This window comes from Amphiura filiformis, chromosome 4, assembly GCF_039555335.1.
Source record: "Amphiura filiformis chromosome 4, Afil_fr2py, whole genome shotgun sequence".
Classification (NCBI taxonomy): Eukaryota; Metazoa; Echinodermata; class Ophiuroidea; order Amphilepidida; family Amphiuridae; genus Amphiura; species Amphiura filiformis.
Genome location: NC_092631.1, coordinates 32,351,418 through 32,376,270, shown reverse-complemented (window position 1 = coordinate 32,376,270; position 24,853 = coordinate 32,351,418). Strand labels below are relative to the sequence as shown.

The window sequence follows — 24,853 nt, the reverse complement described above, 5'->3', positions numbered from 1 at the left end:
TGACCCAGTTTACATTCTGAGTTTGCTCCAAGAAGAAGATATGATTATGTACAAATGTATATGTATTAGGGCTTCATGTACTTCCCCTCTGCTTATCAGGAAGTAGACACAATTCTATAAACACCTAGTTTTCACTCCTCAAACCACGTTCTGTGTTATGTATTTTTATATTTTGAAATGGAATGAGTTTGTCAGTATGAAACTTTTGATTTGTTATGATCTCTGACTGAAATGTTAATTACTATATTTTTTGATCCCCAGCTAGAGCCAGGGATAGGGGAGCTCCCTTTATACAAATGACATCAGATTTACCCCCGGGATTTATCCTGCTGTCATTCACATTTTGTTGTGTGAAGTTGAAAATTTCATCCAATTCATAGGTGTACCTGGTCCTGGATGTGGAGATGTCTGGGCAGTCAGGCTGTGAATCAGGATTTGCATCAACCTCAGTCTGTGATGTTACTGATGAAAATACACATGGAGGTGCTACAGGAATACTTCCCATTGCAGCTGGTGAGTATAGGGTGATGTAGATATCATGACGTGGAAAAACGTCTTTAACTCTCTTCACGCGGGTGTCGACTGCAGACGACATGTTTCAAAAAAAATTTTAATTAAACAATTTCAGAAATGTTAATTTTCATGACCATATTTGGAATCAGCATGAATGCATTAAAATGAGTGCAAACAAGCCTAGTATTGGTTCAGTAGTTCTTAAGATAGCTCTTGATATTTCGAGAAAATATTTCAAAACTTCAACTTTTTCTGTTGAAGCGCATGGCTACATGCAGAGTATTGCAATGCTTCATAGGATAGTGCATACACCTCTAGTGTGGTTACCACAAATCAGTATGTTGTTGTTCACACCATTTAAATAAAAATATCTCAGGAGTTAAATTTCACTGGGGTAATGAGAAAAATATGAGCTTTCTTCTGATACCTAAATCTCAGTTTTGATAAAGAAAAATGTGGGATGAGACTGTTGAATTGGTCAAGGACCATGATGAACTGTCAAAGTATTTCACCTATAAAAGCTTTAGCTATTTTGTTCTTTGCTTTTGTTAGGTGTATCAGCAGAGAACTTCTTATCTGTAACTGCAAGCAGTAGCCTGTCAGATCCTGATCCTCTGTACAGAATGTTACCATGTGAGCCTCCAAGTGATGACATATCCCCATTGTCAGGGTTACCAACTGAAGTGTCAAATGAAGATCCTACTGCAAGAACCATGGGTGGTGAACCTGCCCATATTGCTGCAGCATTAACTGATGAGCATGATAGCAGTCAGCATGGTGTCAGTGAACAGGTAAATAAACAGGAAAGAAATACAGTCTATGTGACCCACTCCCACAAAACTGGGCACATTGTCAAAAACTTTAAATTCAGTTTTTGATACCATAGTAGCCTTTCAGTGGTGGTCTTTTCCTTTAGACCATGCTTGTTTGTTTGTTTGTTTGTTTGTTTGTTTGTTTGTTTGTTTGTTTGTTTGTTTGTTTGTTTGTTTGTTTGTTTTATTTATTTATTTATTTATTTATTTATTTATTTATTTATTCATTCATTCATTCATTCTTTCTTTCTTTCTTTCTTTCTTTCTTTCTTTCTTTCTTTCTTTCTTTCTTTCTTTCTTTCTTTCTTTCTTTCTTTCTTTCTTTCTTTCTTTCTTTCTTTCTTTCTTTCTATATACTTTTACATCAAGGCTATATACTTTCACATCAAGGTTTACTTTTGCATCAAGGTTAAACAGACACTTTGAAGTCAAGGTTTAATGTATTGGAAGAAGGACAGGGCTTCGATAAATGAGGGAAATTATGGGGTAAAAAACAGGTTAAAACAACTTTTTGAAAACAAGTGAAAACAAATATTCTGCTAGGATATTTTTGTCTCGAAAAATGATTTAAATAGGAAAAGCAAGAACCATTCCTTCTGTCACATGAAAAGATGATCAAATGAGTGGAAAGTGGTCAAGTTTTTGTGAAATGAGGGAATTTTTTCAGAAAAATACATCACATTTTTCGAGAAATTCGCAATGTTGAATAAATGCAGAATTGCATCGTGTAGTAAAAAAGCTATCAAACACAGAAAATGCCAAATTCATTGATGGGGAAAAAACTAATTGAGGGGAAAAGCTGTGTTGAATTTTGCTATTGTGACAGCTTTCTGACTGATTTCTTCCCCAATTTGGCTTGGAAGTTCCTTTAACAGTTAAAATAATTGTTGATCATCAATAGCACTCAACTGGACCTTTGTGATGTAGTTCTTATCAATTTAAATATCATTCTTTACTTCATAACATTTATCCAACCTGTCTTTTTCATTTGTTTTCTATGTATTTCTCAAGAGTTTATCCATGGATGAAATTTTACCATCAGCAGACTTGGATGATGAAAATCTAAGGATCAATGTAAGTAAAAATAAAATATATTTTTAAACAATACTACATCTTCGCGATGAAATTACCGTATTGGTCCGAGTATAGTCCCACCCGTTTTTATGTGAAATTTTTTTTTTTTTTTTTTTTCACATAATATATAAAAACATTTTTTTTTTTTTTTTTTTTTTTTTTTGTTTTTTTTTTTCGGTTTTGGAGTGTCCCTGGACCTAGACCTGAATGCTAGGATCATTCATGGTTGACCTAAAAAAAAAAAAAGAAAAAAAATTGCCTATCAAATTGAAAATTGATAATTTGTATTCATGTCATACTCTATTAATGATCGATATCAAAATGCATTGAATTTTTTTTTTTTTTTTTAGGTCAACCATGAATGATCCTAGATGATCCTAGCATTCAGGTATAGGTCAAGGGACACTCAAAACCAAAAAAAAACTTTAACAATTTTTTTTTTTTTTTTTTTTACAATTTCTGGAATTTTTAGAAAAATGGGGGGTGGGACTATACTCGAACGTGGGACTATACTCGGACGAATACGGTAATTTGTTTTAGGGTGATAGCTATAGGGGTGTAGTTCAGCGCAACAGAAATGTTGCCAGCCTGACATTTGCCCGAGTCAGAGTACTATTAAAAAAGCACAATTTACACAAAAAATATAACTTGCTCTGACACATCCCAGAGCTAGCTGGGAGCTCTTGGGTGGCTCAGCCCAGGGTTGTGATATTACCAGTTTATATCATCCTTAATTTCTTAACCACCAGGCGGGCGGGTACCTTTGAAAATTTATCTACCTGACATCTAAGTCACCCACCCCTGGCGTTTGGGCAGACGTTAAAAGTACATCCCTGGTGGCAATACAGAAAATGTTGTGAAGTTATCCAGCAAAAAGCGAAGGATACCCAATTTGAATTGGCGCAATGTCACCTTTTTATTGATGTTATTGTGAGCTGTCGATCCATCTTTCATTATCAACATATTCCCATAAGATGGGCCTACCTTTTTTGCAAATAAAGTAACATTGTGGTCATCCACATAAGAATGGTACAGGAGTATCATTTCTCTCAAATAATACATATTCTCAGGTCTAAATGACTGTCAGAATCTATATGAGCTGATAGGACAATCCATGTGCAAGAGTATGGGAGCAATGATCTTCCGTAGCTGACCAGGATGGAGATTTTTGAATTTTCACCAGTAGGTCATGAGATCTAATAGAATGCCTACATTGTATAAGGGGCTGTTTGCAATCTTATGCTACAATGTAAAACATTGTGATGGGATACATTTCCCAGTGTCCAGCAATGACCAAGTGCTTGTACATTTTGTATGTTGGGGAATTGAGGTTGTGCATGTGCTGCAAATTGCTCATGTCTGGATTGTGACAGAGAGTGGGTAACCAGTGCAGTGCAGAGCCTGCATATTGCATGTTTTATATATCACAGTGTATATCACAGCCCTTTGTGATTTGATTCTAGATAGGGCAGCTCAGCAAAGCAGTCTAAGATGTGATAATTAAGCAGTCTTTGTGACTACAGGTGACCACAACAGGTCCATGCTGACAGAAATACCAAATAGGTTGACACTGTCTGCATATCTCTTCTAAAGTTGCTCCAAAGAAGTGGAAATTTGGATGGCAAGTTATTGCATCTATCCAATTGGATATTGTCTTAGACTTGTTGCACTTACAATGTATAGCAGTGGTAGAATTTCGTTTCACCTTGCGAGAATCCACATGGATTCTGGCAACAGCCTTTTACTAGAATTCTCCTGCAATTGGTTGAGAGTGTAGGATCAAAAAATGTAAGAGAATCTCTTTTGATTCTTGCAACTCAAGTTTAGAAAAATCTCTGCAAGAATGGATTCTTAGATTCTCAACAAATTTCTTAGCGTGCTTAGGAGTTATTTTTTCCTGTTACTATAGAAACTGCCCCACATTTCTCTTATACATACATCTGTCCTCAAATTAAATTTGAAGAGGGTATTAATATTAAATACCATGCATTATAAAAGTTGTACAAACATCTTTAATAGGTGAGAGGACTTCTTGGAATGACCAGGCCTCCCTGCATGCTATTTAACACAGTTAAAGCCATAATGTATGATTTCCGTCAAATTTGAATTTTGTTATTCTGTACCCAAAATGCTGTAATAACTGCCAGGAAGGGCTTCTGTCCTTTTTAAGCCAAAAATAACAAGGTAAAGTCAAAGAAACCCAACTGGTTATTTTGGCAGTTTAACATGGTGTTCTATCTAAATTAAAAAAGGTAGGACATGTGTAAACATTACAAATATGCCAAAAAATCAGGTTTACAAAAATTATTTAGTATTGTATATTATAAGATCATACATTATGGCTTTAAAATAACTTTGTTTATTAATTATTCCTACATTCTGATTACATGGATGTATAAATCATAGAAACAGACAAGATTGATTGTGAACTAGTATGTTTTTTCCTGTTGTATATCAGGACAGCATAGAATATTTGCGGAACATAATGGATGTTGGAACAGGCAGTGAGCAACCACCATTGGTAAGTGATAGCAAGTCTCTTTCATTTAAAGTGATTTTGAATCCTAGTTATATAGTTCAGCTAAGTACTGACATCAGCCCTTGAATTAAGGATCTGAAGGGGCACGGCAACTTTTTTAGGGCAAGTTGATAATTGCCTTGGATTTTCGCTGAAAAGGCAAGGCAGCATGGCAGTTTGTAATATTTCAAGAGGGCATCATGGCAACTGTTGAAAATTTGAGAAGGGCACCAAGGCAATTTCTCAAAAGTGAAGAAAACACACACAAAATAGATAGATGATTTTATAATTAAGGGGCAGGGCTGGGGCACCGATGGCAACTTCATTAGAGGGCACGGACAAGTGACTGCCTTGGGTAAAGGACATATTTTGAGGGCATTACGGCAGTGGGGATGGGCACCCACGGCAAAATGCCATGGGTGCTGTGGGTTAATTTGAGGGCTGACTGACATCGTATTCACAACCACACACATTTTCTTTAAAAAAAATATCAGATAATTATTAGTCAAACTTGAGCTCATTTAAGCAGTTACAAATATTTGTAGTAAAATAAGAAGAGTTCATGTTAGGCTTTATGGGAGGAGTTCTATATTATATATGAATACCTGAGTGGAAGAAGGGCCCAACTCCATCAAAACTATTTTTGAGATATTAAGAAAAAACTTAATATTTGGAAAAGTTTTGTAGACAGAATGTTTCTATCTTCAGCGGACCTTTAATACATGAACATACAATATTACATACATTCGTAATTATACATGATGTTTCCATGGCAACGGTACAGGTCTTAATATGAGTTGGAGTTGGGCCCTTCTTCCACTAATATACTGCAAGTGCCAGTTCCGTGCCAGCAGATGTGTTATAAATAAACTGCTCCAAAAAAGAAACTTACCAGGTAAGAAATTTGTCTGTCAAATTCAAACGACAAATTGTGTTACACTAAATGGGATATGAGTGGAAGCAGTGTTAATTTACGCGAATTTTGACACCTCATTTGTTGCAAACGGATGAGTATTTTTGAAGTTATGCTTATTTAACCGAACCTATCCACTGGAATGGAAGTTGCACTCATACCACTTGAGATGGTTGGCAGTATACAGGTGTAATCAGTGCTCTCCTCTTCTTCTTTGCATGACTAACTTTCCTATTGCTTCTTGTGAGGATGAAGAATGATCAAAGTTCAATGACAATTGAACAGGTCAGGATCGACAGATTGATCAACAGCATGCGTCGCCGGTGTTTGGCTGTCATTGATGCAGATGGTGGACACACCAGGTATTGAAGACTGTTAAGATATGGTTCATGTGAGGAAGGTTTGAGCAGGAAAGTGTGAGTTGACAAAGAATAAAAGTTCTGAACATCCTTTCATGTGTCTGTTTATTGTGTGAATTCATTGGGGCGGACCTGCAACTTTCAAATTTGATAGTAGGCTTGTTCAAATGAGATAACTTCAAAAGTTTTGATCTGTTTGCGACAAATGAGGTGTCAAACTCAGCGTAAATGTACACCGCTTCCACTCATATGCTATTCAGTATAATACGATTTGTCGTTTGAACTTGACAGACGAATTTCTTACCTGGTAAGTTACTTTTTGGGACCAGTTTAGCTACAGAAATTAGGTAATTATCCATTAATTGCACAAGTAGAAGCATGTAATATGTTAGCAAGAAAGTTTATTGTAGTAAAAAGCAGATTTCATGGATGAACAAAAGTCCTCTTTAATCCAATATTTGTGGAAGAAGGGCCCAACTCCATGGAGTTGGGCCTTTCTTCCATGAAAACCATGATTAAGTGTATGTGGAAGACTATTTAGAGAGTGGATTTTGGCTCATCTTTCACACACAAGGAAGAACAGTCTGCTGGCAATAAAATGCTGTGTCTAACTCATTTTTGTAAAAAATTGGAGTTGGGCCCTTCTTCCACTCAGGTATTCATATGTGAACATGGGGAGCCAAACAAATTTTAAAGATCTGTATTTGAAGGCCAAAATACACCATGTTTTGCTGCAGTAGTGTAGCCAGTGAGGGGGGGGGCAGAGTGCCCCCTAACAAAAATGAAAGAGAAAATTGCCCCTCCGACAAAAAATGAAAGAGAAAATAGGGAAGGCAAAGGAAAAGAAAAGGGCCCCAAAAATTTTATTTTACGGCCCCCCGCCAACCAAGAAAGCTCGCTACACCCCTATTTTGTTGTAAATTTTAGAGCTGCTCAAGGGCCAACTAGTATTGTCAATGGGATGCCTATTGAGAATCACTGCCATGTGAAAACGCTGAAATAACTTGACTTTATATCAATTTAACTATATACATGTAATTATATAGTGATTTCAGGAAGCCTGTGCTACAAAAAATAATACTAATTCACATTGTTTGTCTCAGATTGGTCATATTGATGAGGCTCTTCAAAATCATCCCAGAGCAATAGGACCACCACCACACAGAGAACAGGTAAGTACATTTATGTATAAAATAATGTAAATATGTGTACTATTTCTTTTTTATGCCTCCACCGGAGGTATTATGTTTCCTGGTTGTCCGTCATTACGTCCGTCTGATGTTATGAGTGCAATTTCTCGGAAATGGTAAGGCGTATAGTGATGTTATTTGTGGATGGGTAGCCTGGCAATTAGCGGTCTTCAAATTCCAGTAGGTTTTCGTCACAAAATATGGTAATTAAGTAACTAATTTGCATAATGTATGCATATCAAACAAAATAACCTTGTGAACAGATTACTAGTATCTGGACTCTGGAGAGCCGTATGAGTTACAGTGATGTGACTTGGTGGGGACATTTTGGAGTCATTCGGGGCATCCGGGGTCAAATCACCATGGATTGTCGCAGGTTCATGACATTTTGTTGGAACGACTACCAAAACAAGACAAATAATGTGAAGGTCATTTTGGGGTCATCCCGAGGTCAAATCACCATAGATTGTTGCAGGTTCATGAAATTTTGTGGGACTAACAACCTCCAAAACGAGATAAAGAATGTGAAGGTCATTTTGGGGACATTTGGGGTCATCCGGGTTCAAATCACCATAGATTGTTGCAGGTCTTTAATATATTTTTCCAATCTTTTTCCTTCAAATCGCCCCTTTTAAAATTTGGCTCCAAGTGAAATTGCACCGATTATAATGATGCACGTCAAGGTGGAGGCATTGCGGCCGACACATTTATGACAATGACAAAGGTACCAAAATCTGAATTTTGATGATTTTTACGATCGTCCAGATGAGCAAATCATTGGATGGGCCTTTTAGTGTACAGTATTCACTAGGAAAAGTGGAACGGCGTCATTTTCCTATTTTTGGCATCAAATGGCTTCAAATGGCATCAAATAGCTTCAAATGGCATCAAATGGCTTCAAATGGCATCAAGACGGAATCAGTGATGCCAATTTGGAATCAGTGATGCCAATTTGGAATCACTGATGCTAATTTGGAATCACTGATGCCAATTTGGAATCAGTGATGCTAATTTGGAATCACTGATGCCAAAATGGAATCAGTGATGCCAAAATGGAATCAGTGATTCCAAATTGGCATCAGTGATGCTATCTTATCATCAGTTTGGGTGTCAAGTACTTTTTAAGCTGTCAATCAATCTCATCTTTTCTTGTTAGTTTATGTCTGTTTGTTTAGCACCAGTGTTGTGCTGAAACCAATGGGCTGTGAATATAAACAAGCAGCAGCTTCATGTTTGAGTTTTTTATGGCTCAGGGTCATGCAAGCCTATTTATCCTACATGTAGAGGTCTGGTATATTGATTTTTTCCACATAATGTAAAGACAAGTACATTTTTTAAAAACCACAGGAAATCTATTAATAGTATTACTGAAAAATAAAGTGGAGTAGAACTGAGAAATAAGCCAGAGACTTGTCAAGTATGTCACAGACTCCATTATTGTTACTCTGAACTTTTTGTATCTAAAATGAGAGAGTCTGCATATATTTATAAGACTAAGGAGCTTTTAAAAGTTCATATTTCTGGAGTTTTTAACAAGATTTGGGATATTGTTCCTAATCTTTACACCCTTGTATTGCCAAATTATTCAAAGTCAGAAGCAAATTTAGTGTTATAATTATGATTTGCTGCATTAGTTGAAAACATATCGTTAAATGCTGGGGCGGTAACACATTCTTGCAGTATTTTTACATGAATGTGCCAATATTCAGTTTACATTATATTTGATAAACAGTGGATTTGAATGACTTCTGCACTCACTATTTACTGATTGCCCGGAAAGCAAGTTTTTGTAACATGTGAAGCTTATTTTTAATGCCTGCACTCAGTCAATCATATGTGCTGCACTACTCCAGGCAGTATGCCATAATTACAGTAATAATATGTTTTTATTATAAAAGTGCTGTTATAGGAAGATATATTTTGACCTTTAATATACAAAATTCTAATGCTATTTGAATATTTTATTATAAGTTCATCAATATGATTTTCCTAGTCAGATTTTGATCAACAGTAACACCAAGAATTTAAATTTATCACATGATTTATTTCTGTGTTATCAAGTGAAGGTTTAAATTTGTCTTCAACTTCATTAGTTTTAATATGATTTCCAAATAGCATATATATATTGTTTTAAAGAAAATAATACATGTAGCACAACAGACTCATGTTTATTTTAAGGTTTAGATTATTTTTTCTTAATTTATTTATTTTTTAAATTCTTGTTCAGTTATTTTTAAGCTTTACAATAATACAACCAATTTTTAAATCTATCTGATTTTGTTCCATTATTGGTCCACACCAGTCTTAAATTTGGTTCAAAGCAAAAATATATACTTGATTGCACTTTAAAGTATTTATATTTTAACAGTTAAAATTCACATCCAATGAACTTCTGTATTAACTTATTGATTTGCATTGATGACAAAGCAACTAAGTGGAAGCTTTCATTGGTATGGAGCTGAATGAGATATAGGCCCTACATGTACATCATGTAGTGGTAGGCGCTGCCAGGAGTAGTGGCAGTGTGAAAGATGGTCAGCGTAAGTTCTGCCAGGCGTACGTCTGGGTGTATGTAGCGAGCTAGCTGTAATATCCGCAAGGCATATGTTGCAATGTGAACGCTGCTATATGCCTGGCACCCGGTGTAAGTTTGACCTTTTTTTGATTGGAATGACATTTCACATGGTTGCAAAAGGTCACAGAAACACCGGAAGTGGTAGCCGATATACGCCAACCAGAAGTTAATGCTTGGTGGAACTGGTCGGTGTAGTACTAGGAGTAGGTTAGGTGTAGACACGTGGTAGGAGTAGGGAAAATATTTGTGAATTTTTATCAATATTTATGTTAGCGCAAGTTTACGCCGGGTGTAACTTAAAATAGTTACACTATTAGCATGTGTAGTATCAACAATATTTATTTAAATTATATGTTAATTCAAAATGGTATTGGTTAAGTATAGACGAATCCAACGGTCAGGATCTGGTCGGACATCTTTGGGTAGCCGCTAGCACCAACCTGGTGTTTTGAGCGTCCAATTGTGCAAATAAAAGCCGCCTAACACCAAGAGAAGATGCAAGGACGAGGAGGGTTAATAGAATAATAGCTAATAATATATAAAATGGAGATAATTCCGCAGGTAATCCCGTCGTAGTCTCCACAGCAGCCAGTTTGGTTTCCGCTCCCTCCACGCAAACAGTCTGCCAATGGTCACGAACTGGTCCTTTTTGATTCGCTAACGGTTTTCTGCCGACGTCATCCAGCTTGGCGTCAAACAAAGCTTTCAATTGGTCGATCGGCTAGAGCGGCTACTTTATTATTCATGAGCAAGTTTGACCCGCCATCTCGCCAGCTAGACTGAGGTCAATCAAGTTCCCGTATGTACAGCTCTACGGCTACAAATGTGTAGCCAATCAGAAACGGCGTTATAAGTGGCCATTGGCAGACTGTTTGTGTGGAGGGAGCGTAACCAAACTGGCTGCGGAGGAGACTAATCCCGTCGCATCTATTCATACATATAGTCCTTTTGTTCGCAAGTACATCAATGAATAGATACCGTGTGTAGTTTAATCCCGATTATTATGTCACTTCAACAGCGAATAGACCACATAGAAGCTGTGTGTTTTGTCGAAGGGAACTGTATTGTGTTTTTAATCATTCATTGTCTACCTGTGTTTTCGCGGAAGGTGTAAAGCGGGTGATGGAATGCAGTTTAAAATTTCCGCCAAGGCGAATCATTTCACATTTTGGGTGCATTGTGGAGGAGCCTAACCAAATTGGAGTCGTAGGAGACTATGATTTACGATCGTTCAGACATATTATCATAATCTGAAAAATCATGATAATATGTCGGACCAACAGAAAATCATTCCGTTTTACTACAAATAGAGGCGAATTTGACAGTTTGCTCATAGATTTAAGTTGGATCATGTGTAAGTATTACAAATATTACAAAAATCGGTTTTGAAAAAATAAAAGGTATATTCTGAAAAAAGATCGTACATAGGCTTTAAATATCAGAAATTAAAAAATATATCAAATGTTAATAATTTGTCATTAATTTAAATTTGTATTATATCGCAAATTTAAAAAAAACAGAATTATTTGATATCTGGAGGACATTCTTCGTATTCAGAATGCAATTCTATATGTCTGATGTCCTCTCAGGTCCCTAACAAATACTGTGCAAACGTTGCTATCCGTGTCCTTAAACATTCGAAACATTACATTACTCACTTTTGACTCACAAACATGGGTACATTGTATTGCCACCATGGGGCTTATGTTATGTGTATGACATCCTTTTTGTATAATTTCTGACAAATTCTTACAAGTTCTTTATAAATTCTAAGTAGAAGTACTGATAAAGTTGATGAACCTAAAATGTTAAGTGACGGTAGAGCTGTCATCCTTTACATAATCCCACAATCATCCACCATAAAGATTGTGAATTTGTTAGGAGTTTCCTGTTATAAAGCACTATTATAAAGCATTGTCCATGGGTGTGTGCAATTGGTTTCAATTTTGTTTCCTCACACCAAATGACCCTTACATGTAGAATAAAATGACATGAACAAATATTAGAATTTGACCCATTCCAGGAAAATAAACCTTCAATGCATTAAAAAAATGTTTCCCCTCCTTTTTTCTAGCTTAGTTTGTCTATTTCTCATATATAAATATCAAATTAAAATGATTTAAACATTGTTATCAGCCAAACAATCAAACACACTAAATATCTAGAGGAAATTTCACCTCTACAGCCTCATCCTGGGAGTTTTCATCATCCTTTTGTACATTTTCTGACAAATTCTTACAAGTTCTTTATGAATTCTGAATAGAAGTACTGATAAAGTTGATAAACCTAAAATGTAAAGTGATGGTAGAGCTGTCATCCTTTACATAATCCCCACAGAGGAGTAAGATAAGACAGAGCGCGTACCACCAGTCAAAGTCCCCGTGTATTGTATGGTACCAGTTCTCGCATATTCATGAGGGCCGATTGTTCGCGATAGAGCGTTGCGTGCTTTCGCGATTACGCGATAGACCATGAAAATACGCGGTAATTGCGTAGCAGTCTCGCCTGTCGCATTTCATGGAACAATCGGCCCTCATTATCAGATGAGGCGGAGACTTTGACTGGTGGTACGCGCTCGTGTCTTATCGTACTCCTCTGTGATAATCCCACAATCATCCACCATAAAGATTATGAATTTGCTAGGAGTTTCCTCTTTTTTTAGGGAGCACTGTTATAAAGCACTGTCCATGTGTGTCATGGGTGTGTGCAATTGGTTTCACTTTTGTTTCCTCACACCAAATGACCCTTAAAATAAAATGACATGAACAAATATTAGAATTTATGACCCATTCCTGCAAAATAAACCTTCAGTGCATTAAAGAAACATTTTCCCTCCTTTTTCTAGCTTAGTTTGTCTATTTCTCATATAGAAGTATCAAATTTAAACATTGTTATCAGCCAAACACACTAACTTGATCTGATGAGTCAAGATTAAAAGAGGAAATTTCAGCTGTACAGCTTCATCCTGGGAGTTTTCATCATTCTTTTGTGTTTTCTGACAAATTCTCACTTTTGACTCCAGGAATCCATGGTATCACAAATGGGGCTTATGTTATGTGTACAACCATGGGGCTTATGTTATGTGTATGACATCCTTTTTGTATCATTTCTGACAAATTCTTACAAGTTCTTTATAAATTCTGAGTAGAAGTACTGATAAACAGGGGTAGCATTAAGGCCCGAAAGTCTGGTTGTTTTCCCGTGTTTTTCACTCCCGAGCTTGCAGAAAATCCAAATAATAGTGATGGTAGAGATGGCATCCTTTACATAAGGGTTCATACCGTACCACCACTAAATCGGCCTGTGAAGCGGTTTCCTGCAAAAGTTTATCATGACTATAGTCTCAACTTTGCATAAAAATTGTAGAAAATCGGTACAATATTAACAATTTTAGTGTTGAAAATTGTGTTTTACTAGAACTTGTGAATGTGATCTCTACAAATTTGAAAAGAAAATGCAAAAATTTGAGTGATGTATATGATTATGTGCGCATGAACACACAAGGTCAAAACGCGGTTAGCAGTCTGATGAATACACAGGAAAATCTGGCATCTGGCCTTTTTATATGGCGCTAATTTTCTCAAAGAGTAGACCTAAAATGTTGTATAATTTTCAGATATTAAGCAGAATTTTGTTTTGATTAAGATGATATCAAATATATGTTTCAAAGTTGGAGGTAACTCGACTTATGGCCTGAAACACAACCCTTTTTGGCACGTAAAGTCTATGGAAAGCTATTTTTTGCGGTCTGTACCCATAATCCCTTAATCATCCACCATAAAGATTAGGAATTTGATCTGAGTTTCCTCTTTTTTAGGGAGCACTGTTATAAAGCATTGTCCATGTGTGTCATGCTGAGACGAATATACCTATAGGTATTCGTCTCAGGTGTTATGGGTGTTTCAATTTTGTTTCCTCACACCAAATGACCCTTAGAATAAAATGACATGAACAAATATTAAACTTTGTGACCCATTCCAGCAAAATAAATCTTCAATGCACTTAAAAAATGGTTTCTTTCCTATTTGCTATCTTAGTTTGTCTATTTATCATAATCTTTTATATATGGGTGATCAAATTAAAATGATTTAAAAACATTGTTATCAGCCAAATAGTCAAATATGCTAAATATCTAGCTTGAGTCAAGTTTAAAAGAGGAAATTTCACCTAGAGCTTCATGAGTTTTCATCATCCTTTTGTGTGTTTTCTGACAAATTCTTACAAGTTTTTTATATTAATTCTGAGTAGAAGTACTGATAAAGTTGATAAACCTAAAATGTAAAGTGATGGTAGAGCTGTCATCCTTTACATAATCCCACAATCATCCACCATAAAGATTAGGAATTTGCTAGGAGTTTCCTCTTTTTTAGGGAGCACTGTTATAAAGCATTGTGGATGTGTGTGATGGGTGGGTGCAATTGGCTTCAATTTCATTTTCACACACCAAATGACCCTCAGAATAAAATGACATGAACAAAATAATATTAAAATTTATGACCCATTCCAGCAAAATAAAAGTATATTTGTTTTTTTACAATGAGACTTACAAATTTAGCCAATTGTTATATTTATTTTCTTAGTTTGTCTATTTCTCATGGCTTGTATAGTAATCAAGTAAAAGTATTTTGTGATCCTAGAATCCTCTTTTATGACGTTTTCAGTAGATATCCACAAAAAACCTTTTCCCAAAAATTTCAGTAGAGATTCGATTTTGCATTTAGAAGTTATGCATGATTATGTGTCTTACACTGCTCCATAGACAATGTGTTGTAATTTTGTTCTAGTGTACCAGAATGAAATTCAAACTACACAATATTTATTCTAAACGAATTAACCATAACTGAACCAGGTCTCACTAAATCTCTGAAGTTGGAGCACTAGCAGTCTTGATGTTGATCATGGTAAATCATATGGAAGACTAAACCTAATGTAATGTTCAAAATAAATCAAACCAGACTCAATGCTGGATGATGGTAATTTCAAGTGGGATTATAATTCCTGGATGGCATCATAATGTAGATTGTCACCACTTGACTTGTCGTTAATCAATAGTTATCAATTGATCATCTCTGTCAATGTGAATGATAAATAGGCCCTTAATAATTTTTTTTTAAACAGCATTTTTTTTCCTTTTAATTTTTTATTATAATCAGGCATGAGAATTTTCAGTTTAAAAACTGAATTCAGTTTTTTATAGTCAAAATTTCCATAACTTTATTTAATTTCAGCCTGTTTTTGGTACTTTTTGCCCAATTTCACGCGCATTTTCAGTTTTTTCAGGTTTTTTTAGGAAAGTGCAGTCTCATGCCTGTATAATACTTGTTTAATTCAAGTGCACTCAATTATTTTTTTCACTTACCATTAAATCCTACTGGAAGTGATTTATTGTACAATTCAGTTTTCATTAGGGGCCTTAACTTACATCTTGCGAAAGGTAGTGAGCTTTGACAAAAATTGCTTTGATCATTTCATAGTGAGCGTGTAGAAGAATTCAAATATCACAGCTATACTTTTGTAGGTTCTGTGGTTCTTGAGTTATGTTGTAAAGAAAGCTGAAACAACAACACTATAAGCTTAATCGACTTAACTTGAGAATCATTTTATACTTAATGTATTAAAGGAGGATTTTGTGATCCTAGCATCCTCTTTTTGTAAAAATTTTCAGTAGATATCCACGAAAAAAGCTTATTCCCAAAATTTCAGTTGATTCCGATTTTGCATTTGGGAGTTATGCATGATTATGTGTATTACACTGCTCCATAGGACACTGTTGTAATTTCGTTCTGTTATACCAGAACGAAATTCAAATTTGACAATATTTTAAGCTCAACGAATTAATCTGCAAGAAATTGTTGGTACATAAACATTATGTAGCCAGAGGTTTCCAGTGGTATAAAAATCTAAATTGTTTTTGAGAAAAGTGGGGAATGAGGCTGTGGATCAAGAAATGCCCTTTTAAGTAAAAGATATAATACCTTCAATGGGGGGCTTTTTTTTGCGGTAATTTTGCTTAAAATTTGTTGATTTGCCCCCTGAAATTCACTTTTCCCCAATACCCCCCCAATAAAAGCGCCGCCACTGAATACCTTTTGAAACTAACAAAACACCACCCCACATTGTAGCTCTTATTTCGAACTATATGACCATCTAATTTTGTTCACACCAGCCTTTTGCCATATAATTTCATTTAAATTAAGACACAAAAAAATAGCTTCAAAATTGCTAATGTTAATATTTTTGTATGATGACCTCTTTGGAAATCAGTTCTACTGCTATGTAATTTTTTTCACTGAAGTATTTTAAATCCTGAATAAAAAAAGCACAAACAAATATTAAAGAATATAATACCCTGAGTCTGGGCCCTGACCAATGATTTGTTGTGCTATAAAACTTACACACAAAGCTACTGACCTTTAAGAGCACAACACTCATGCTTAACAAATAGACACTTTACTTAAACAAAAGATGAGATTGATTGACAGCTTAAAAAGTACTTGACACCCAAACTAATGATAAGATAGCATCACTGATGCCAATTTGGAATCACTGATTCCGTTTTAGCATCACTGATTCCATTTTAGCATCAGTGATTCCAAATTAGCATCACTGATTCCAAATTGGCATCAGTGATTCCAAATTAGCATCAGTGATTCCAAATTGGCATCACTGATTCCAAATTGGCATCACTGATTCCATTTGATGCCATTTGAAGCCATTTGATGCCATTTGAAGCAATTTGATGCCAAAAATAGGAAAATGATGCCATTCCACTTTTCCTAGTGATTATTATTATTATTAAATTTAAAATAGAACATATCACATATTATCAACATAAATTCAAGCAAAATTTTAGGAAGAAACGGGGGGGGGGGGGGGGGGGCCACTCCCATGTAAAGGTGGTACGGGGGGGTCCGGCGGTCAAGGGTCCCTTTTTCAGGCTCTCCGGCAGTTCCTTAAGACCTACATTTGCATCATGCTCCAGTTCATTGAGCCTCAAACTCTGACAATTGTAGCTCTGTAGCTCAAATTTAGATAAATTTTGAATTTTTAGCTGCAAAACCTGTAATTTGGCCCAATTTTAGTTCACAGACCCCCACAAAAATGTTGAAATTTCAGTTCATCAAGCCCCTATTTCACCACATACTCCTACCAAAATTTCAGTTGAGTGCCCCCCTCCTCCCGGGGAACTTAGAAACATGAAATCTGGTGATTGTAAGACAACTTTGGCAATCATTTTTGTGCTTTCTGACAATTCTACAAAACATGTGCTTGTGGCTTGATAATGGACCAAAATGTATGGTGGGGGGGGGGGAGGACATTTGATAATTGTGCCCCCACCAGATTTACGCCCTTGATGAACTTTAACGATTATGAATGCAATCAACATTGTAGTGTATATCTTGGTAAAAAGACCACACTTAACATAGTACTAGCCCATCAGTACCACTGATGACACTCCAACTCCCGCCCGTTCTGGAAATTGATTTGTGACTGACAAATTGTTGCAGCCGGGGTCCATAGTTAGTAGCCAGTTTTGCGGTAATTAATTTCTCTGCTTCCAGTTCCCTCACGCAAGCGCTCAGCTGCTGCTTCATGGCCCGAGCGCTTTGTGCGAGCAATTGGAGCATCGCGATGAGAGGGAACCTACCTTCAACAATGAAACTGGAGAGAAAATAAAGAGTAAAATCCAGCTGGGTTGGGGAAAGTTTGGCTCATTCAGCTACATCTTTTGAGACCCTACTCTTCTTGTCTCTTTGAATAGGCAGGTGTTTGGCCAGTGCATATGGTCTTTCATCATCACACACTAAATCCTGGTGTAACAAAAGGACATGATGACAAATACAAGACAGAATTCAGGAGTGCAGGATATAATGATGTTGACCATCAAATCAAAGAAATGGAGGTGGGCAGCTAGGACACCTGGTTAGGTGGTATGACAACAGATGGATACATATAGAGCAACAGTTTGCCAAGACACCTAACCAGGAGATACATGTAGAGCAGCACGAAAATAACTTATAGTTTCATTAGAAACTGCAGTCTATAACTAAATTTATTTGTTTACTTCATTTTTCTCAGTTTTACCAGTACTACCAAGAAGAATATATTCCCAGCCTCTCTGATGATATGATGGTAAGGATTGGTTATTTGCATGAGTGATTGATCTAAAGATGGATAGTTATGCATTATACATGTACAATAGGTATACACATACCTTGTGGTGATGTTAAAGTTTGTTTGGCTTATATAAGGCGGAAAAAATAAGACTCATAACACTGTGTATTGATATAGAATGGCGTGCATGCTGTTGGGCACAATACTTACGCTACTTGTGCGTTGCATGTGTGACTAGCGCACGCTTATGTGAATTTACGCGAGCGTGAGTTGGGACTTTATTGACGTGCGTATTAAAAAAAAGCCGAATAATTTCCGCTTTACATAAGCCGAACAAACTTCAGTGTAGTACCTCATGAGGGGAAGGATTTTAAACATGACAATTCTGTTGCAACCAAACTTAATGTCACATGTTTTAATGTCACTTTGGTTCACTCTTATGACAGCCATTAGGGTTGAACATTGAATGTTTCAAAATATTAATTTTTTGTCTCATCTGAAAGGTATGTATATATGCGTCAGTGTTTGCCTGCAAACGACACATACAAGATTTTTCACTCTAAACTGCGGACTTACCTGCAACCGAGGACAAACTGCTGCAATAGACCTCAAATGCATGTTAAATGCATTTGAGCAATACTTGCTCAAAACCATGGACCATGAGTGTAAAAAATACAGTCAGCAGTTGATGGCTGAAATTCTGTTTTGTATCATACACACACAAAAAATTTGCCATTTTAGTCCATGTTTAACACGTCTGCAGTTAGATAGCAATACACACTGTCCTTGGTTGCGGCAAACACACACAGGGGGTGTTAGGGGTGTGTATGGATGTATGCGACATTTGGTTATAAAGTTTTTGGTTAAAACAATGCTCTCTAGTGAACAGTAAAAAATTGGTGTAACAATCCGCCCCTAAATGTAACCCTAAAATACTAACCTTTACCTGATTTTAGGGGGCGAGGGGGGGTGTGGGTGGAATAGATTCTGCTATTACGTCAACAATTCTGTTGCAACCAAACTTAATGTCACATGATCAAGAGGAATGTCCCTAAAAATGTTGATTTTGATTGCTTTATTATAACAGGTGATACATGTGTTTTACTTTTTGTTTTACTTAAAGTTGGAGGATCACTCATAACGTTATAACCAGAAGTCCCAACGTGACAATGTTATCTCAACTACAAATTGATATAACATTGACATGAACAACTTGCACATCCATTGTTATGTTTTAAGAATCTTGCAGCGTATTCTAATTGTACAAAGCCCAGCTATCCAACTATTCCCCACTAGCCTCATACTCAGGAAGGCTATTCTGACATCATCAAAACATAAAATTGGATGCTTTATTATATTCCCACTATTTATTGCATGGTCTCTCTATGACTACATCTCGTCCTATATTTTAAAACTCACAGCTCAACCAATAAATATGGGCTCAATCAATCCAATTTTATATTAAAATAAAGCATAAATAATATTATTTTACTTTATTTCCTAAATGTTTGCATAATTAGCATACTTCTGGGCATTAAAAAGAATTAGGTTTACACTTTGTTTCACTTTCAGTGATCACTCTTATGAATTCTGGTTGGACAAAACATAGTCATTTTTGTGAAATCTTTTTTTATCACTATAGGATTTCATGGACTTGAGGTGGAGGATTGAAGCAGGGGAGGAGATAGAAGAAAAGCAGTCTGTAAGTTATTAACTATATTTTAATGTGAAGGTTCTAGTTACTCTACATACACAGGTGTGTCAATAATTGGCAAGCAAGGTGGCCCAGTTGTTAGTTAATTCAAGTGCAAGAGGTCTCCGTTTCAATTCCTGGCAGAGCCAAACATTTTAAAAAATGCACTCTTTCTCTCTATTACTGCTTAATTAATTGTAGTGCAGTACATGTAAATGGCAAAGAACTCACAGCCAAATATGATCATGGTAATACCTGGCTGTCTGTAACCCCTAATCCTGGCCATAATGGTAGAGCAGTGTCTGAATGATTTTTCACCAGGTCAAAAAGATTTTTTTTTTAAATATGCCCTAGTATTTTAGATATCAATGATTTCAAAATGGATATTTTTAATTCATTAATAGAGTATGACATGAACACAAATTACAAACACAAACTTTGCATCTATATTAAAAACACTAGGGCCCATTTTTCTTTTCTTTTTTAATGTCAACCAAGACTGATCCTAACATTTAGCTCTAGGTACAGGAACACTCCAAAACCAAGGAAAAATACCCAGATAGACAAATGCGACTCATTTCCCTTGATCGTGTCACTTTTTTTTTTTTTTTTTAAATCATGTATAGGTTGAAGTTAGCCTAGAATCTAGAAGACAAGATTACTTCCACCACCTGCCTAGAGCTTACTGGATTGATGTCAGAAGACAGAACGTAGTTCAAACACTTCTCAACCTGTATGAAGCCAATCCTGATTGGGTCAAGCGAAGAATTCATGTGAGGTACCTTAGTGACTCCATACAGCCTGATGATGAAAATAACCAACAATTTTGGGAAGAGGGTATAGATGAGAATGGGCTGACTAAAGATCTATTTGCAAACTTGTGTAGGTGTCCAATAGACCGGTTTCAAAAATTGGTCCCCTTGTCTGTAGGTTATACTGAAGGAATTTGCCCTGAGAGGTGTGAGTGTAAACAACTTGCTATGCTGTCATTCCATGGATACCTTTCAGCCAGTCAAATACCCAAGTACCTCCCTAAACTGACTGTGATGGGTATGTTCTGTTCTGTTGACAAAGTCACAGATGGCTTTTCTAATGATTTGAAAAATATATTTGTCAGTGAACAAGTACAAAGTGTGAAAGGTGCGATTTATAGATTTCAGAATGGTAGCATTCAAGATGAAGATGCCATGCATTTAGAGACCCTTGCGATGATGTATGACAGGAGTCCACCTCCAAGAGACCCCACTGAGTTTGAAGAGTGGTTTAGTGCACTCATTGTGGATGCATGTGTAGTTAAGCCCAACCACTTTGTTGCCATCTTCAGAAAATTTAGGAGGAGACTCTTGGGTATTCCACACCCGCCGATGCGCAAACCATCTTGAAGGGGCTACGTCCCACACGCACTGATGTCTTACATATTCTGAGCCCCACGTTCAACCCACCACAGGTGGACAATATTGACCCCGTAGAGCAAAACACATATGAATCGCTGAAATCCTTCCTGACCGCCTGTGAAGAAAAGTTAGTAATTTCCTTCTTACTATTTTGCACAGGAAGCGAGTCCTTGACAGTGCCAAAAATTGAAGTAGAGTTTTACAGAGACAAAGGGTATCCGATAGCTAGCACTTGTTTCAACTCGATCAGAATTCCTACAGGTTATGACCAATATGATGATTTTCAGGAAAAGATGGAAGAAGCATTGGCTTATCCAGAAAATTATCATTTTTATAGAGCCTAAAATAGCTTTCACCCTGATGCAGAGATGCCAATAGTTTTTCAATTTTTTTGCTAATATTATATGAAAACAAGTACTGTAGAATTTGATCTACAAGCATATATGCCGCTTGACAAAAAGGATGAAAGGCAGACACCTTCCACAAAAACATTATTTGGAGTTTGAGTAACTATATTACTGACATCTGTACAAACATGTATTATGTAAGACCAATCTATTGTAATGTTTTTGTGGAGTCTTACAGTGGAGATGCAGTAAAAATAGTTATCCAAGCGTAAACAGCAATATGTGGTGGAGTTGGGCATATATCAAATGCAATACTTAATTGATTACAATTGTATCTGTGTTCAACTTGAATGTATACATGTGTATACAAAGCACAATGATTTATACGCACAGGCACAATGCCTAGACATTGATCCACAAGCCTCAGCACACTTTACAGGTTGTCAGACCACTACGGTCCCATATCATTCCATAAACCATTTAACAAAAGCTCAGGGACTTTGCTGCTTAGAATCGCACAGCCGCACACCCTATAGACATTCCATAATTGGCCTTCTCAGCCAGGATCAGCTCCACAAGTTTCGTACGGGTTACAAGACAATCAGTAGGCTTAGAGAAAAAACACAATTTTTTGACCAAAAATGCGAGATGGCAACTTCAAAATGCGAGAAAAAAGCGAGATTTATGCCCAAAAATTGGCGAAAATCAGAAAAAGGTAAAAAAATTGAGTGAGGGCAGTATTTCATTGACTCCATACCCTCAATACCAAAACAAAGCATGGAAATTGCCGACCGGACTATCAAAAATACACAAATTTTGTCCTCATAAATCAGCTTAAAAGGTCAATATACTGCAAGGTTTAAGTAGTAAATAAAGAATATTACTTGTGTTATTGCTTGAATGTGCCAGAAAATGGACCGTTTTTGTACATTCAGGCTAGAAAATCAGGTCAAACTTAAGCTTTTTTAGTTGCAATGGTTGTCGAATTCTGCAACCTTTTGCCACAGAAATAAGATTTTCGTGGTAGAAATGAATCTTTTAAAAGCGAGAAAAGCACTACAAAGCGAGATTCACAGCGAGAAAAGCGAGATTGCGTTTTCTCTCTAAGCCTAACAATCAGTAAGTTCCTTGGGAATTTCAAGCTAACTCAATAATACTGTGAGATCAAGTATAGGTATATTCTGTTTGAAATTGTTTTGCTGCTATGCAGCATCTGAATCATTGTGCTTTTCAGTAATAATATTTTTTTTTTCATTTCTGCTGTGTTTGAGAATTACAATAACCTCGATAAATCAATTTTTTTTTTTGCTTGAGAAAAGGTATTGTACAATTGTAGTCATTTGAAAAGTTCATATGTAAAAAAAGATATATATAATATCCATTTTTCTTGATTTGAGATATATTGGCAAAACAAACTCGTTAAATACAATGAACATAAGAAAATAAGCAGTTTTTGATCATAATTTCAGAAATATACATTGAATTTTTTAAAGTAGGGCATCAATTAAAAGCTAGCACTATAGGGCAGAACGTTGGTGGCCTTAGCGCAAAAAGTTTGAAAATGGTATTTATCGACTCATGAAGCTGAACTCTTCAGCTGATGACATAATCTGGTTCTTTCTGCCAAATAAATTCAGTTCAAGTCACACATTATACACACATACAATGTATGTTTTTTATATTCATGTTGCAAGATTTTTTTGTTGTAGTGGCAAATCTGTGATTACTACAGAGAGTCCCTTTGTATTGTGCCTAATAACAAATGAGGAAGACATTTTAACCTGTTCAGAACTGTTTTCGCTATTATTGTCGCCAACACTTGGTGCGCTATGTAAGACACTGGACAGCACATGTATATAATATATACACATACAATTTTTGGCTTAATATTATTCAGCATAGTAACTAGTAGTTTCACCGGCGCCTCACGGCGATCGTCAGACTATTGCGCAACAGTCTGACGATCGCCGTGAAACTACTAGTTACTATAATGAATAATATTTCGACAAAAATTGTTTTATTAAATTAGCTCTACCTAATTAAAAATTGGTATTGAGCACTGTGAAACGACTATCGAGTGACTATTTATGTTACACATATATTATATAATATGTATATTAAATACATGTAGGGATGGCTGGTAGTAATCTGGTTTGCCTTTTTAGATTACAGCAGCATGGTTCATTAACTTCATCATACTTTATATACCTCATTTAAAGATTCCCGCCATCGGATTAATTAAAAGCGCGGGCATAGTTCTGTGTGTGCTTTGTTCCCAGCGTAAAAAATGATATTACGCACGCGTTAATGTTTTCGTGCGCTATATTTACGCGGAAATCGCAGATTGTAATCTGTGCCGTTCGCATTGGACAATTAATTTCTTTCCCCAAAATCGTTGCATTTAACAAACAGATGACAAGAATCTTAAGATTTGGTATATAAAACAAATATTTACTGCTTTTTATTCGGGGCATGGTTAAAATTATAGGCCTGTGGTGATCTCAAAACCATGACTGCGCCCCTCATAGTAGTCAATATTTGTATACTGTCTAATTGCAGTGTACTTGTATGTTTTAATTCACAGTCCAACTTCACTTATCCTGACCTCACTTATGGAGATCTCTGTGTTATTTGCCCGATCGAATGATCTTCATAGGAAAACTATGTGCTAGATATAAACACCTCATTTTCATGCTCTGAAACATATTATACAACACAGTTGTTTACAGCAATTTATTATGTACTCTAATGTGACCTGCTACCACAAAATGAGCGTAAAGTCGCAAGTTGGTAGTTTTGAGACATCCCGACTGACTGACTGATTGTCTTTGTTTGTCGTGCACCTGTACAAGCCAGTAGTACCTTCAAGAATGGCCCATAGTGCCATCCTTCACAAAGGACATCTACATGTATAGACATATTACTGGCTTGAACAGGTGCGTAAGAAACAAAGAACGCCAACGCAGTAACCAGGGCATCTCAAAACTACCAACTTGCTCAGTTTGTGGTAGCAGGTCATAAGTACCATCTTTCAGTACAGTGCTATTACCGGTAATCTTTTGTTGTCCAAATGGTTGCACTTTGAGCATTCAATCCCAGCATTCTATGCAGAATGACATACAAAGTATTTTCATTTTATATCTAGATTTATTTTTAGCTCAATTTGCAAAGCAAATTGATCTATAGGCATGATCCGAATTTCTCTCTGTTTTTTTCTTTCTCTTGCTACATCGTTTGAGTAATGGAGCTGGTAATTTGAGGTGGTGATCTTTGCAAGTTTGTTCATGAAAGTTACTTATTTTGCTGGGAAAAAATGGACAGGAAGTGTGCTTTTTCTAGCAATTTGTCAC

At 36.2% G+C, this 24,853-nt stretch overlaps 1 protein-coding gene across 1 annotated transcript; it reads left to right on the top strand.

Moving 5' to 3' along the window:
- Positions 1-22,199, top strand: LOC140150811 (uncharacterized). Its single transcript, XM_072172948.1, has 8 exons — positions 1-513; positions 1,066-1,304; positions 2,337-2,399; positions 4,858-4,920; positions 7,293-7,361; positions 18,034-18,087; positions 19,712-19,771; positions 20,389-22,199. The coding sequence occupies exons 1-8, from the start codon at positions 405-407 to the stop codon at positions 21,142-21,144; spliced, it is 1,413 nt and encodes a 470-aa protein (XP_072029049.1). The 5' UTR covers positions 1-404; the 3' UTR covers positions 21,145-22,199.
- Positions 22,200-24,853: the final 2,654 nt, after the last annotated feature.